This window comes from Anabas testudineus, chromosome 17 (assembly GCF_900324465.2).
Source record: "Anabas testudineus chromosome 17, fAnaTes1.2, whole genome shotgun sequence".
In the NCBI taxonomy this organism is placed as follows: Eukaryota; Metazoa; Chordata; class Actinopteri; order Anabantiformes; family Anabantidae; genus Anabas; species Anabas testudineus.
In genome coordinates this window covers 17348748-17363179 of record NC_046626.1, presented here as the reverse complement: position 1 = coordinate 17363179, position 14432 = coordinate 17348748, and the positions used below count along the sequence as shown (strand labels likewise).

General features: G+C 38.8%; 1 protein-coding gene across 6 annotated transcripts in view; it reads left to right on the top strand.

The window, feature by feature from the left end:
• Nucleotides 1–14432, top strand: part of LOC113171469 (piezo-type mechanosensitive ion channel component 2) — a 61760-nt gene that overhangs the window by 5216 nt on the left and 42112 nt on the right. For all 6 annotated transcript variants that reach the window (XM_033326408.1, XM_026373834.2, XM_026373836.2 and 3 more), the window contains exons 2-5: nt 1339–1434; nt 5704–5829; nt 11285–11327; nt 14026–14188. In XM_033326408.1, the coding sequence (XP_033182299.1) occupies nt 1339–1434; nt 5704–5829; nt 11285–11327; nt 14026–14188 (428 nt within the window). The remainder of the gene's footprint in view (nt 1–1338; nt 1435–5703; nt 5830–11284; nt 11328–14025; nt 14189–14432) is intronic.

The window sequence follows — 14432 nt, the reverse complement described above, 5'->3', positions numbered from 1 at the left end:
GTTCATTTTGGACGCGTTAATTGACGTTCAGTCAGCAGGTGATGTGAGCCGTTTAACTGGTAAAAGCCCTGATCAGAGCAGATGGTCAGTCTGGCTCTGGGGAAATGAGGTGCGTTAAGGATCAATACATCAATTAATGGTTTTTGGAAGTTACATTTGCACTTAAGCATTTTAACTTTCATCATGAGCTTAAAAGACTTCCTGAATGAGCTATGACAGAGTGTGTGTGTTCGTTTGTAGGGGAAGTGTGTGGGGAAATGATGAATGTGTGGAGTTACATAATGCAGCGTCATGTGTGGTGACACAGCCTAAATACTGTAACAGCTGACTGAAATCAAACATGAGTAGAGCTGCAATTATGGGACTGATTAATCTCAGTTATCTTCCCAAGTGAATGATGGATCGTTATTAAGTCATGTAACAGTAAAAGTCGGCATGTTCTGTTTCCAGAACAAACGCTAATCACAAAAAGTTGATAATCAATTATACGATCAGTTGATTATTTGTGTATAAAGGAGAGAAAATGTAAAGTTTAAGATGAACATTCACTTATTCAGGGAATAAGGAGATAACATTAGCCTTTCAGTTCTCTGATAAATAAATGAAATTAAGCAGAAATGCGGTGAAAGTATCACACAAAAAGAAAACACTCGGGTGTTTCCACACTTGTCGTTCCAGTCTTCACACATGTGGCTGTGTTTTCTATCACATTTTGGCAACTAAAAGTTTTCTTTCCTACTTTTTAAACACCGGGGAACGTCATGGATTTAAGGGCTGCGCGTGTGATCCAGCCCCATTTTGCAGATTTTAATTAGAGAAAGTTATCCCGTTTCAATAATGCTCACAATCCATGAAATCGAAGTGAAATCTGATACAAAGCTGCACTTTGTGAGGCATTAAACAGATCTGACCGCAGGCAACTCAGTCGATTAACTCTCTCTCTTAACACCCAAGGACTATTGTGTGATTATTTTACTTAAACATACATCAGCTCTCTGAATGGCTGAGTGAAGCTCCGGCTCTTTTTGTGATACAGACCAGATGAACAGATAATGAGGCTTGTGAGTGTGAAGTTTGGTTAGAGGAATGCTGGAGCTCTTTATTGCTACAAGCAGCATTTGAGCGCCGGGAACTTTTAATGAGTTTCACCACATGTTTCTCTCATATCTGTGTTTAGTTGATCTCAGTGACCAAGCAGCTTATAACCTGTTGTTTTACTGTTCAGAATGTAACGTAATGCAGCTATAAATATCCACTTGCTTTACTGATATTTTACTGCTTCTTTCTTTTGTTATGTTATGATTAAAAGTGCTTGTTTGTTGTTTTTTTCCCCTGCAGCTTGCCTGTTCAGGTACAATGTCCTGTCCTTCTTCTACCTCATCTATCTCCTGCTTATTCCACTCTTCGCAGAGCCCACGAGCACGACGATGCAGGGTAAGATTACTTTTACTTTCAAGCTTCATGCGTTCAGTGACTTTTGGGGTCATGCATTGCCTGGAGAGTCTTGAATGTTTTCCAAAACCCTCCAGTTTGAACTGCAATATTGTTCTCTGTAATACAAACCAGCCTTTCTCTGGGGGGACTTGAATTTTCTTGAGATGAGGATGGATTTGGCACATAGCTCGCTGCATGAAAGGTAATATCGGTTAGTGAGTCCATCTGTAATAATAAAAATGATCCACGGCCAGATCTGAGATAGAAAGCGATGATTTATCACGGCCATGTCTGCATGATGAAAATTAACATGTTAGGCTTAGGTTTGGTTTATTTGCACAAGTAATGTTCATATAAATGATTAAAAAGAAACTCAAAAGAGGTGGCGAATCACCTCCGTTATAAAAGGGGTTTTTATTTACCATGGTCTGCAGTCTTTGCTGCTGAACTAACAACAGCGCCCTCTCCCTTTGCAACAGGTGCTCATCCTGTAAAGAAATAAATAACAATGAACATCTGAGGTTTATCAGAAGTGACTGAGCTGCCTGTTCTTTTAAATGTGGCATTACGTTTAGCCACACCTTATTGCACTTCGCTCACTGCAAAATACTAAACTGTACATCTCAGACCTCTCATTATGTAGGAGACCACATGCATGTTTAATAATACATAAACGTATATTGGTGGGGGGGAACAACATAAGAGTCTGAGACCCGTCTCTGCTCGTCTCCAGCTGAAATAACAATCAGGAAGTAAAGGAGGAAGAGTGGAAGAGGAGGGAGTGGAGAAAGTGGACCACTTACACTCTCATCAATAGTTAAAGAGAGGAGTCTTCTAGTAAAACTGGATGTTCTGTTTCTGTTGGCTGCTGAATTCATGCTTTAACAGTTAAGTCAGGATTTGATGAAAATGATGATGTTTAATCAGCATGAAACATAAATAGAGGCTTTAGCCAAAACATCCTGTCCCCAATTGAAAATAAAAATAGCATCTTGGTTAAAAGTAAATCTGCAGTTAGGGATTTTCTTCAGTCATTAAAGCTTCTGAATAAAATCTTCACATTAAAAACTCATAAACAAACGAGCGAACAAGCTAATTGTTTATCATTTTATTTTTCATTGAGTTTATTTAAATATTAAAGTAATTTATCCCTGATTCTGTACCTTAATATCTCCTTTAAACCAGGTGGTTTTTCTGTTTTCTCTTATGTTGTCTGAACTCTGATTCAGATTTCATGAACTCACAACCATGTTAGCAGAGTGTCATTAATGTTCTTTAATTTTAAAGTACTACTTCTCTCATACAGCAGCTACAAACTTTGTGATTCCTAACCAGGCTTTTACATTTTGCAATAACTTTGCTGCTTCTGGTCTGTTTTATTTTTTCTTATTCCCACATAATATCAAGGTGTCACAATCTGAGTAAGGGACCTTTAACACAAGACCCTCTTTAACAGTTGAAAGTACACATATGAATGCATTTATCATCAATGTTTTTAAGACATTTACATGTTTTGTGTACTGCACAGAAGCTCTAACAACCAAATTATTGCTCTTAAAGTGGTGTCGAATTATTCTCCGCTCTTTATGTATGTTTATGTAACCTTTATCCAGGTGTTATTGGAGTGTAAAGAAGCAAATACACAAAATATGTGAAGTAAATTGCCACCGGTGTCAGATAGTGAGATGTTTGCCTTGTGTAACACCTGTTTGGACGTGAGTCCCGCCTGTCTGTCATCAGGCAGGAGGAGCGCAGGCTGACAGTTATGAGGAAGTTGAAGTGAGTGGCGTCTTAGTAATAGGATTATTTTGGACAGGTTATAAAACAACATAAACATATTGTAGGTACAGTAAATATCGGATTAAACAGCTCATTAAAGGGAGAAGTATTAAATGGTAACACTGCCAACACTGAGTTTAGGATACAGAGTAGTTTATTAATCATTACATTGCTGGTTTGTGTCAAATAACAAATGTGTAGAATTTACAGTTGAAACTATCTGTTCATTCTTCTTTTGGAATGTGAGATTTAAATAATGTAAAATAATATATAAAAACTGCAGTAGACATTCAGAATACACTGATAGCGTGCTTTTTGTTTAGAAAACATTTTTTAAAATGTATTTTGGAGAGAATTAGGAAAGGGATTTAGCTAAGTTGAGTGTTTTGTTGTGATGGTCTGTTTCATTCTGTGTGTTCAATTTTAAAAGACACGTGGCGGTCAGAACCTTCGACGTTATTTAAACCAAATGTTAGACATGAATAATTCATTAGGAGTATTTAGTTGTATAAACCAGGGCAGTGCAGTATGCCCAAGGATACAGTCCTAGCTGGAGACAAACAATAGCTTATGCAACTTGTTGTTGTTATTTACTCTCTAATGCCATAATTGTAGTATTTGGCTGCACTTCCCCCTGAAGGCATTAAATTCTCAATAGAGGTGAAGAAACCTAAACTGTTTTGCTGGGTAGCAGCATTTTATGAGCCTTTGCAGTAGGTGCAGTATGGCTTTTTGAATGGGCACTGACATGACAGCTTTCCTCAGGGGAGTCTTTTAGTAGTGTTGTATGAATTTCTATTAATATTTGATGTTATGGGTGAATTATTAGGTTTGTGTTTTGGCTAGTAGACTTCTAACAGGATGGCTAACTTTAACATATTCAAATCCTTTTTCATCATACAGTTTTTAAATAACCCGAGACACCTTTCTTCTCTTAGTGCAAGTTGTGCTGAAATTGTTTTGCTGCACAAACCCATTGGCACAACCATGCGGCATAAGGTTTTTATGCTGATAAATGGTTAAGTTTCCCTGATTGATTAGTGGAAAAGCACGATCTGTTAAATCTGAACAATGTCCTTTGTTTTGTATGCATTTCAAAAGCACTCCTGGGATGACGTTTTGGGACTGAACTATGGAGCGAAGCAAAATGCTAATTGAAGTTGAGTGTCGGCAAACCAAGACAGATGGCCGTCACACAAAAACATGCTCTATTAAAACAGGGAAAAAGGGGGACAGAGCCAAAGCAGTTGCAAAGTCCAGAGCGTTTGGACCATTTTAGACACAGGAGCTTGCAAACAGTTTGCATACGTCATGTTTACAAGCATTCTTTTGCACCTTTGTGAAAGCCCAGGGAATTACAATGGGAAATTAGCACAAATAGTTTTTACTTGAACATTTAATAACCCTTCCGTGGTGCTGCGATGTTGGTTCTGATCAGGTTAGCCTGAGGCTCAGCAGTAGAGCTTCACTTTAGCCAGGATATTGTGCCACGCTGTAATAAAATGATTATGTGTTCCCCACAAAGATGCAGTAAATTTAATGAGATGGAGATGTTTCCCTGTGAATAACTAGTAGAGCAAACTGTGCAGATACGTGGGATGATTTTATCTTTCAGGGCTGGTAGCACAGCAAGAGATATTACAGTTATTTCCTCATCAAGCTTGTTCTTCCCAGTGGATCTTCTTTATAAGAAGTGAGTGTCAAAAAAACTCCTACTGTAGAGAACTGTCACTATAACAACTCCTCAAATTATCCCAAATACCTGTAGGTGCTCTGTAAAACGGCCATGTGTTGAACAGCTGTGCTAGCTCCCCGCACTGCTCTCATCCATCTCTCCCAGGATCAGTAATTTCCCACTGACAGCTGTGTATGTACCTGTGTTTAAAGAAGACACAAAGTCGGTCACGCCTACATGTTACGCAACTTACAGTCTGGGAAAGTGAAGATGTGAACTTTAAGCTGCTCAAGGCCAAAACTAAAGAATTAAATCAATTATAAAGCCCGGCTTTGCCCCTTTTGATGATGAATTAGAGACTTGGAGAATTAGAGGCCTTGCGGTGCACCAGTGTTTATTTACCTATTGCTTTTCTCTATGATGGTGTTGCCAGTTCTTAACTGGGATATGTATCTTGATCCACAGAAAATCCACCTTGGACCCTCTCCCAGCCACCTTCTTTATCAAATTATTCAGAACAGCTCCACAGTCCATCACCTGAATGTGATTCATATTCTGATTTTTACTATGAGAACCAGCTGTTCATGCTGAAGTGCATTCCTTAATCTGCCCTTAAGAGTAATATAAGAATGTAGAAACAGAAATACCAGCACGTCTAATATGGGAGCAAAGTTTCATCTGTGTTAGACAAGGTTCTTTGTGGTTTTTAAAACAAACCAGCGCAGAGACGGTGTGTTTCAGTGCAGCATTAACATGTGGAAATCCTTAAACCGAGTGGTGGTGGTGAACTCACTGTTGCTGTTCTCCTTCTCCAGGCCACACAGGCCGTCTGCTGCAGTCCCTCTGCTTCACCAGTATGTCCTTCCTGCTGCTCCACATCATCTATCAGATTACAGTCAACAGCCTCCTGGCTGGGAACTCCATCGCCTCCGACTTCAACTGTGAGTACACTGCAGCCTTTATAGCTCAGCCTCTAAAGCTTCTGAGGTTTGTTAGGAATGTGGAAGCACCTCAGTACACAAGACGTCAGTCTTAACTGGGGACAAACAATATCTCATGTTGTTGTTGTTGTTGTTGTTGTTTGTGATTTATCAACACACTGCTGTCTTTATAGTTAGTATGTAGTGAGTACAAGCACCACAGAGGTCAGAAGACATACAGAAAGTGATATACTGTATGTATATTTATAGAGACGCTCACACAAACTACTACACTACACATTTTAGGCTAAATGACTTTGCAGTAGTTTGATAATTTGGGAAATAAACTTATTAACTGTCTTAGCTTGGATACAGGTGGAAACAAGTTTCCTGCACCTCTAAACACATGCAGATTCTGTTTGTAAAACAATTTAATATGTCAGAGCTGGTACCACATCAATACAGTAGATGACTAGCAAAAAATGTGTGTGAATGAAAAATAGATGTATGTGAAATGTTTTTTAAACAGTAATATTAAGTCCATTCATTCCCCAGAAGCCCAATATTCTCAAGTGAGAATAAAAACGAAGTGCCTTTAGGTGGTATTAACATACCCACTAAATTATTTCTTAGCTCCAGGTGAATGTTACAAAACAGTGTCAAAGCTTTTTAGACAAGTTCAGTGTTTAGTAACTTTTCAGAGATGCATATGAAAAACATTGATGAACTTTACTTATGTTTTTTGTGTTTTACTGTTGCAAATGAGTAGCGAGTCAGCATGTACAGTTTAGAGTTCAGTGAGTACATACATGTACAATTTAAGGTGATGAAAACTTGAATTCATCCATCTACCCCCTGACAGTTTTAATGGATTCACTCTTCGTGAGCAGATGAGATCTCTACTTGTTGGTGCATGCTTACTCCTGACAGACTGTGTGCATATGTGCCACATTCATCACACAGACTGTTTTGTACTTAAACTCTGACCTGATCTATTGATGAAGTGTCACAGAGTTGTATATTACGAGAAAAGGAGTAGTTTTTTTTTTCTTTTACAACCTGGGGGATAGTTTCCATTCAAAAAAAAAAAAACAACCAAGATTTGATGACATGTGCTATTCTTCAGGAGTACTGTTTATAAAATATGCTCTCTAATAATTTCATAATCTCTAGAAGTATTCTCAATCTTATTGCGTAATGTTGCCTTGTGAAGATTTATGAATCTAACACATTCCTCAGTGTAATTAGCTTCCTTCTGCCATATGCGTTAAAGATTCCTGCTGCCAGTAAAGCAAACACTTTAAGCTACTAACTCAGTGTTGGGAAGGTGTTAATAGTTGGCCTTGGGGATCTCATGAAACCCTGTATCAAACTGTAAAAATCTGAATGTGTCTAGACGGGACAGACCTTGACCTTGTGTTCTAATGACTTGTTCTGTCTAATGCTAAAGTAGCTTGGTTTGTACTGTCGAAGCGCAGCCAACTTTGCTCAGGAGGCAGAACGAACTTTATCGTCTCAGGCAGAAACACAGAGCCGTTCAGAGAGGTAGACTAAATATTCACTGAAGGAAATCTTTATTACTGAGGTCTCAAGGGTTGCAGTTTTTGGCAGATCAAACTGTGGAGAGATGGGACCATAAATTCTATCCATAGACTCTGTATCTAACCACAGTATGTATTATCCATCCGTCTATTGATCTGTCTACTTAAACAGTAGTGAGCTGCATTAAGAGGATTGTAAATTAACATGTTTTGTTTGCACTTTGAAAAGTTTCTTTTATACCAGTCAGCAAACCAATTGATTGGTTCGCCTGAAGATATGGGGTCACTTTTTTATAGACTTTATTTTATACTTTTTCATGTTATTGTTTAAACATTGTTAATACTATGAATCATTTTTCTTAAAAATAGAATATATACTGTATGAAAATATATTAGAAGATACTGTTTTACCAAAATAGTTAGACTAAGACAGACACAATTCCAGGATAAGATATTAGGATGTTTCATATTTTCCATGAGAAAACCAAAACCAACAATAAATTGATCCTAATTTTTAATTATTGCCAGCTCTTCGTTGCAGACTAAAATAGCTCAATTGGATGAAATTTGGTTCAGACAATCATGAGCCACAGAGGATGAATCCTGCTGAATTTAATGACACTCTTTTGACTAACTTTTCCTGTTGCACTTAACTTTGATCAAATCTGCTGCAAATATTTTTTCACCTATTTATTGTAGTGTATTTTGTTTATGCAGTTTTGTTCCTGAGTGGGAACCAGTTGACTCTAGGGCTGAGACAAGGATGAGGAAGTCATAATGCATTGTTTTTGTCTTTTGTTTTAATTAACATTAACAAAATATGCTGCAGAATGCCACCAGATTTATTCTAGACTTTAAATAACTGGACAATAGTGTTAAATAAATACAAGGCTGCATAGTGTAGTGGGAGACCGGGGTCCTTAGGTTTACCCTGCCTTTGCCTTGGAACTCACTTGTAAGTCTCTGTGGTTAAAAGTGACTAAATGTAAGGCCTTTGAATGCACAATGGTGCTGGTGTTAAGCTGAGTAAGGACTATCCTTATCTACAGTATAAGTTTCAGATGTTAGATCATTATCACTCTGGCACTTGAACACATAACATTTTGGGTCATTATCTGCACCATTTAACAGCAGCCCAGTCTCTGGATGAGCACTGGGCTGCTCAGCATTATTTTATGGTGAGCAGCTGGTGGACACTGATGAGCCACAGGTAGGAGAAATATATCATTACACGATCGTGATAAACTTTACGTGGAGCTGAAAAGACAATAAAAGTTTCAAAACGACATAATATTTCAGATAACCTGTGTATGGCTGATTTTCAGCTATCCTCTTATTCCTGGTTTTATTCTTGGACTATACATGCAACAGGAAGTCAGACATAAATTTTTGTCATCTTGATCCGCCGGCTGCATTCAGAAAAAATGCCTTATCTCAGGTTTCTATATTTGGTATTTAGCCCCTTGACACCCTTTTCCTTTTGGCAGCCAAGTATAAACAGGGAGGCGGTGAGGCAGTTATCCTCCCCCCTGGATATCTTCATATAATTTCCTCTATTCACTGCAGCCAAATACACCATTAGGGCAGTAAACCGAGTGCAGAATGAATGAGAAAACTTTCCAAAAAAGCCGCCACCTCCAGCTGTTAGAGCAGGTCAGTGACTGGTCACCAGATGATCCGGAGCTGTCTTCTGAGTCATCATGGTGGGAAGTGCATTTACAAACACTTTGTGAGAGCCAACGAGCACCAGATGGGTGGACCTCGCTTATTTTCAGATAATGTCAACTAAATTGTCAAATAGTGACACAACCACACTGACTTTCAGATCCTTTCCTGTTATTGTCTCAACTTTTTTGCCATGCATTGTCCTCTGTGGCAACCTCCGCCCATCTGACTTCTTAGTAGGTTAAAACAAACCATAAAAGAAGGAGCTGTAAGTTGGATTGGCTTCATATCTGATTGTCACTGGTATTTCACCAGTGTTTTAGTGCTCAATGGACTGTCGAATGGCTGTTTTGTGGCCAGAACCTTTGGTATAGTCTATATTAAGGCTTATACACAGCATTGTTGACCTTTTACTGAATTCCCCACAGCATTCAGATACTTTGATAATAGTTATGACATACTGTAATGTTGACGCTGCATATTACCAATCTGTGTAGGAGAGGCCAACTGGCACTAGGCCCCAGAGATGGAAGAGAGTGCACAGAAATGTGGTGCTGAGAGGTTAACAGCCCAGCAAGTACAAAGGATGTTTTACGATGTTCACATAAAGTCTGCGGACAGGTACTTTTGGTGCCCAGCTGGGCTGGAAAACGGCCTCGCCTCGACAGGCAGAACATCTCGCATTGTTCCCAAAGCCTTCACGCTGAGTTTAGACTATCCCACAGTATTCCTCTGTCCTCCCTATGGATCAGACTGGCCTCATTTTACCTCCTCACATTCCTTGTGTATAACATAATAAACAGGAAGGATTTCCCATCCAGCAAATACAGAGCGACCTGACGCAATCCAAACTTTGGTTTTGCTTTGGTCTTAACCTACAGCTACTCCTCCCTCCTATGACTGATGTGTTGTTTAATTTCTCAACTATTTCTGTTGCTGCACACCCACTGATCTCTAGAGAGTCTTTACCAGAATTTATTTTATTAGTTGTAATCCATTGAGAAATTCAAAGGATATGTCGTTTCCTCTCACACCTTTACTTCTGCCAGACCTAGAGGTTTGTGGACACGCAACATCTGTGATGGTGAAGAGATTCTTATTGCGTTTTGTCACTGATGAGTAATAAAGAACACCGGGATTTCTGCTGACAGGCCATTATTGTTTTTACCACCTTTAGTACAATTGACTTCTGTTTCCTGTTATTATAAAGTGCCTGATAGTGTGAGTCAGTCCCCTTCTGGATGCTTGGTGTGTATGTGTGTCATTCAGGAGATAACCCTTACTTCTTTATTACCTGTAGTGTTTTATTATTGATGATTTCGTATTAACTGTAATTCTCTCCATTTATAAATTGACCTTTTAAGTTTGAAACTACATTTAGTTTCTTTTACATCTATCTAATTCCTGTAAAATGCTGATGTTTGATGTTTGTTTGATGCTTTTTTTAATCACTTACACCTTCTAAGAGCTCATAAAATTATACATTTCAGATGTTGAAACTGTCCTCCCAACATAACAAATCAAAAGTAGCTGCACACAGGTGACACAACAGGTGACATCAGTCTGAACGATTGTGTTGGTTTGACCAGAAACGTTAGCAGCAGCTCAGCACCTACTTATTTTCCGAATACACCCACAAAACAGCTGGATAAACCAATATGGCACTGAGGCGAGATCCTTCGCTCATAAACCAATGCTGTGTTTTCTCTGGCAGTAGAACAAAGGCCAATAAACCTTCCTCACTTTTTCTCAGAGTGAGAATTGAATACCTGGAAATTTCCCTCTGATTGCTGCAGTGACGTTCAGGAACACTTCAACCAGTCCAAGTTGCAGCAAGTTTATATGACACTTTTTATTTTCTTGTTTTTCATTATTTCCTTCAGATGGAAATATAAAGCATTTTATTTCTAAGGATTAATGAATGGTTAAAACAGGGGTAACCTATTCTACAGACTAAGTCATCATACTTAAAGCTACAGTGCATAACTTTTTCATCTTCTTGTGGAGAGGTTCTGCTTCATTGGTATGTTTCGTTGCATTGTATTATTTAAGACTGGGCTGAGAAGAGTGGATTGATTTAGACTGATTCTCATGCTGCTAGCTTAGGCTGCTTACTTTAGCTTAAAATGATAGTAAAAGTGTCCTTAAACTGTTGCATGACACACCTTTATTTCTCTTTAACGTCTAAAATATGTTGTGATAGATGTGAACATGCTTTTCTGTGCCCAAGTATCTTTATTGACTGAACGACTTCATATGTCTCTGTCCAGGTTCCACGTGGGAGAAATCCATAAGACAAATTGGCTTTGAGAGGTAAGATGATAAATTGAACCCTCCACAGTAAATGCACTCATTAGATGTACAACTGATAATGATTGAATATTTTGATAATTGTTAATGACATGAGTGATGAGAGTACCAATTTCTCATAGCGTCTCTACCGACTGACAGCCATGCAGCATAAAATATGCAAGTGTGTATTTCGTTTAACTGACCATTAATCTTTCTCCCGGTTGTGTAACTCAGACACTTTTTCCTAGGACTCAGCTCAGAGAAAAGCAGCGAGAGCACTATGATAACCTCTACAGAACAGATATTACTATTATTATAAAAAAAAAAAAGCCTCACCTGTCAAAGATCAAACATGTGGTTCATATATTCTCACTTTTTACAGGTAGGTAGTTGCATTGTCTGTGCAAAGTGTCCTAAATATTGCAGCACAATAACAATAACATTAAACACCACTTTTCGCATTTTAGCCACACGGGCTCGTCATCTGACAGGGTTTATAAATGCTCCTCACTTGTCCCTGTGTGGATTCTTGATGAACGCTAAACCCAGTTACGTCTGACAATCCGTTGACAGGCCTATTTTTCAAAGCTTTTGCCGCTCTGTCTGTCTCCTCACATCCCCGTGATCGTATTAGATGTGGTTTCCTAAGTACGGGAATGTCCAAACTCAGCCACGTCCTTTTTCCAGTACTCAACAGCCCTCAGTGGATAGTATACTGTAAGTGGCGGAAGTAGAGCCATAAACATTTTATCCCGCCTGCATTTACCTGTTTGTGTTGAGGCTCATATACAGTATATACAATATTTACAGGTTCATTTGCTGCACAAGTGGATGCTTTCTCCGTTTTTACTTCCTGTGTGAAGGAAATGGTTGAGTTCAAGTGTGATGTAGTGGAGTCTGAAGAGAACTCACAGCTGTTGTCTGTCTTTTCACAGAAAGATCCTTTGATTCCCTCAAATTTGACCTTTTCAAATGCTTTCTAAATACCAAATATTTATATGGTGCAGAACATTTTTTATACTGTCTTTATTTGTAGTTGTAGTTGTAGTTGCTGCTGCAGCCTGAGGCAAAGAAAACAGGTTTTAGCACGGCTAATGCTGAAAAACAGGAGGGAGTAGGAGGCTCAGCGTCATCTGCTTCAGACCGTTTCCATTTCTTTGATCCATGTGAGGATGCACAAATCTCCACAACAATAAAGCACATGGAAACTGACGTCCTTGATTAGATTAAACTCACCAACAGCAGCCAAAGGCACAATTACTTATCAGTGTCTGCGTTTTCTTCTTCTTCATCTTGCTGATTCTACTGTTTCGAACTTTTTAACTTTATATCCATTTAAGGCCACCGTGAGATTGGTTCTGTCTCAAATGACAAGTTGTTTTTTAACTAGATCCAAACATTTGGTCAGCATTTCTCTGCAGCCTGCGCCATAGAATCAACCAGTATGTTTTGTTTTTTGTAAACAGTTTAATTACACTTGGAGCTCAGCATGAAACGAAAAGAAAACATTTTAGTGGGCAAACACAGGATGCAGTATGATTGCTGTAAAACCTATATAGAAATGGGTTTGGATGATAAAAGGGCGTTTTAGGGGTTCTGAAACCTGTTAGCCATTCCAAGGACAATTTTATTTGCTTTAATTGTAAATGCAATCATGACACCTCATAAAACATGTCCTAAGGCAACATAAATACATCACAGTGGATTATTTGAAGCCTGAATAAGCTGTAGCAGTCATGGGAACAGCTGGCCTGAACAAACCTGTTGGTATTTAGTTAGAGGGTAGCAGATAAATCAAATAACAAGTTTTACAAAAGCTTTGTGTGCCCAACAAGACAAAAGCACAGTATTTTGTAGTGTCACATGTAAGTGGATTATTGAAAAATGCACACATGCAGAACACAACTGTCATAAATATGTTTTTTAGCAAGTGCACAGCGTTTGTGCTCACCACAAAGAGAATCATCACAAGTTAATTAACACATTACATCTGAAAAACTCTTAAATAGTAGCCTCTGTGTCACTTCAACTTAAGGAGGGGTGAGTGTTGCAATGAGAGAAGGATGTAATTTCCAGTGAAGTAAACATGTTTTTCTCACTCTCCCATGGCCTTTTTGTTTGAATGGAATTTCACTCGCTGGTTAATAGCAATACATTTGAATCCAGGAAGCCTGATTTCATTAAAATGGGTGGTACTCCTTATAAAAGCCCAGGCCTTCAAAACAACTCATATTAAATGAACAGTTGAGTAATAGTAAGCTGGAGATTCCCATGCATTCATGAGAACAGGTGATGTTTTCTGAAACATAATTGCTGCTATAATATCTGTCGTCACGAGTGTCGGTGCAGTTTTAGTCTGTGGGGAAATAAAACACGGTGACAACTTAATGTGCATGATTGTTAAACTAGTGGTGTCTTTTTTAAAATAGTCACAGATGCACGAAGGATTAGAAACGACATTAGAAGATGACGTGTGACAAATGTTCAAGGCCAAATTCAAACACAGGACGAGTCACAAGTCCCTGGACCTCTCAGGAAAACTGTTTCTTATTAGGAGTGATTGAGCTCTTTGCTTTGTACTCGGTCCCATTTTCAGTCAGTCTCTCATGATCCTAGCCTGCGAGATTTCTGCTGATTGCTTTATTTAGAGATACTGGGACACATCTGTGCAAGCGTATGCTTTCTGTCAGCGTATGTCTTGTTTTCTGTTTGTCTCCAGTGTGATTGGTGCAGATGCGGGAAACGGCATCCGAGTATTCATCCCTGACATCGGCATGTTCATGGTCAGCTTGGCCATATGGCTGCTGTGTCGCAGTCTGGTCCAGAAGAGGCCGCCCGAGGACATGGCCCAGTACAACGCCGACTTCGAAGCAGAAGAACAAGTGGGTTTAATTTGTGGAGACACGCACTGCCTGTGACCCTGAACATATTACACTTAAATAAAATAGTAAAAAGCAGAAAATACTTAAGAAAAGAAATACTAATATTTTTGTATGCTGCACCTCAGTTGACCACAATCCCCTTTGTAAGTATTTTAACTAAAAACTGATTTTAGATTTCAGGACAATTTTGTTTAAGATGAGAACTTGTCAAAATTTCTTGCTGCAGTTCAGGTTTCTCACAGTT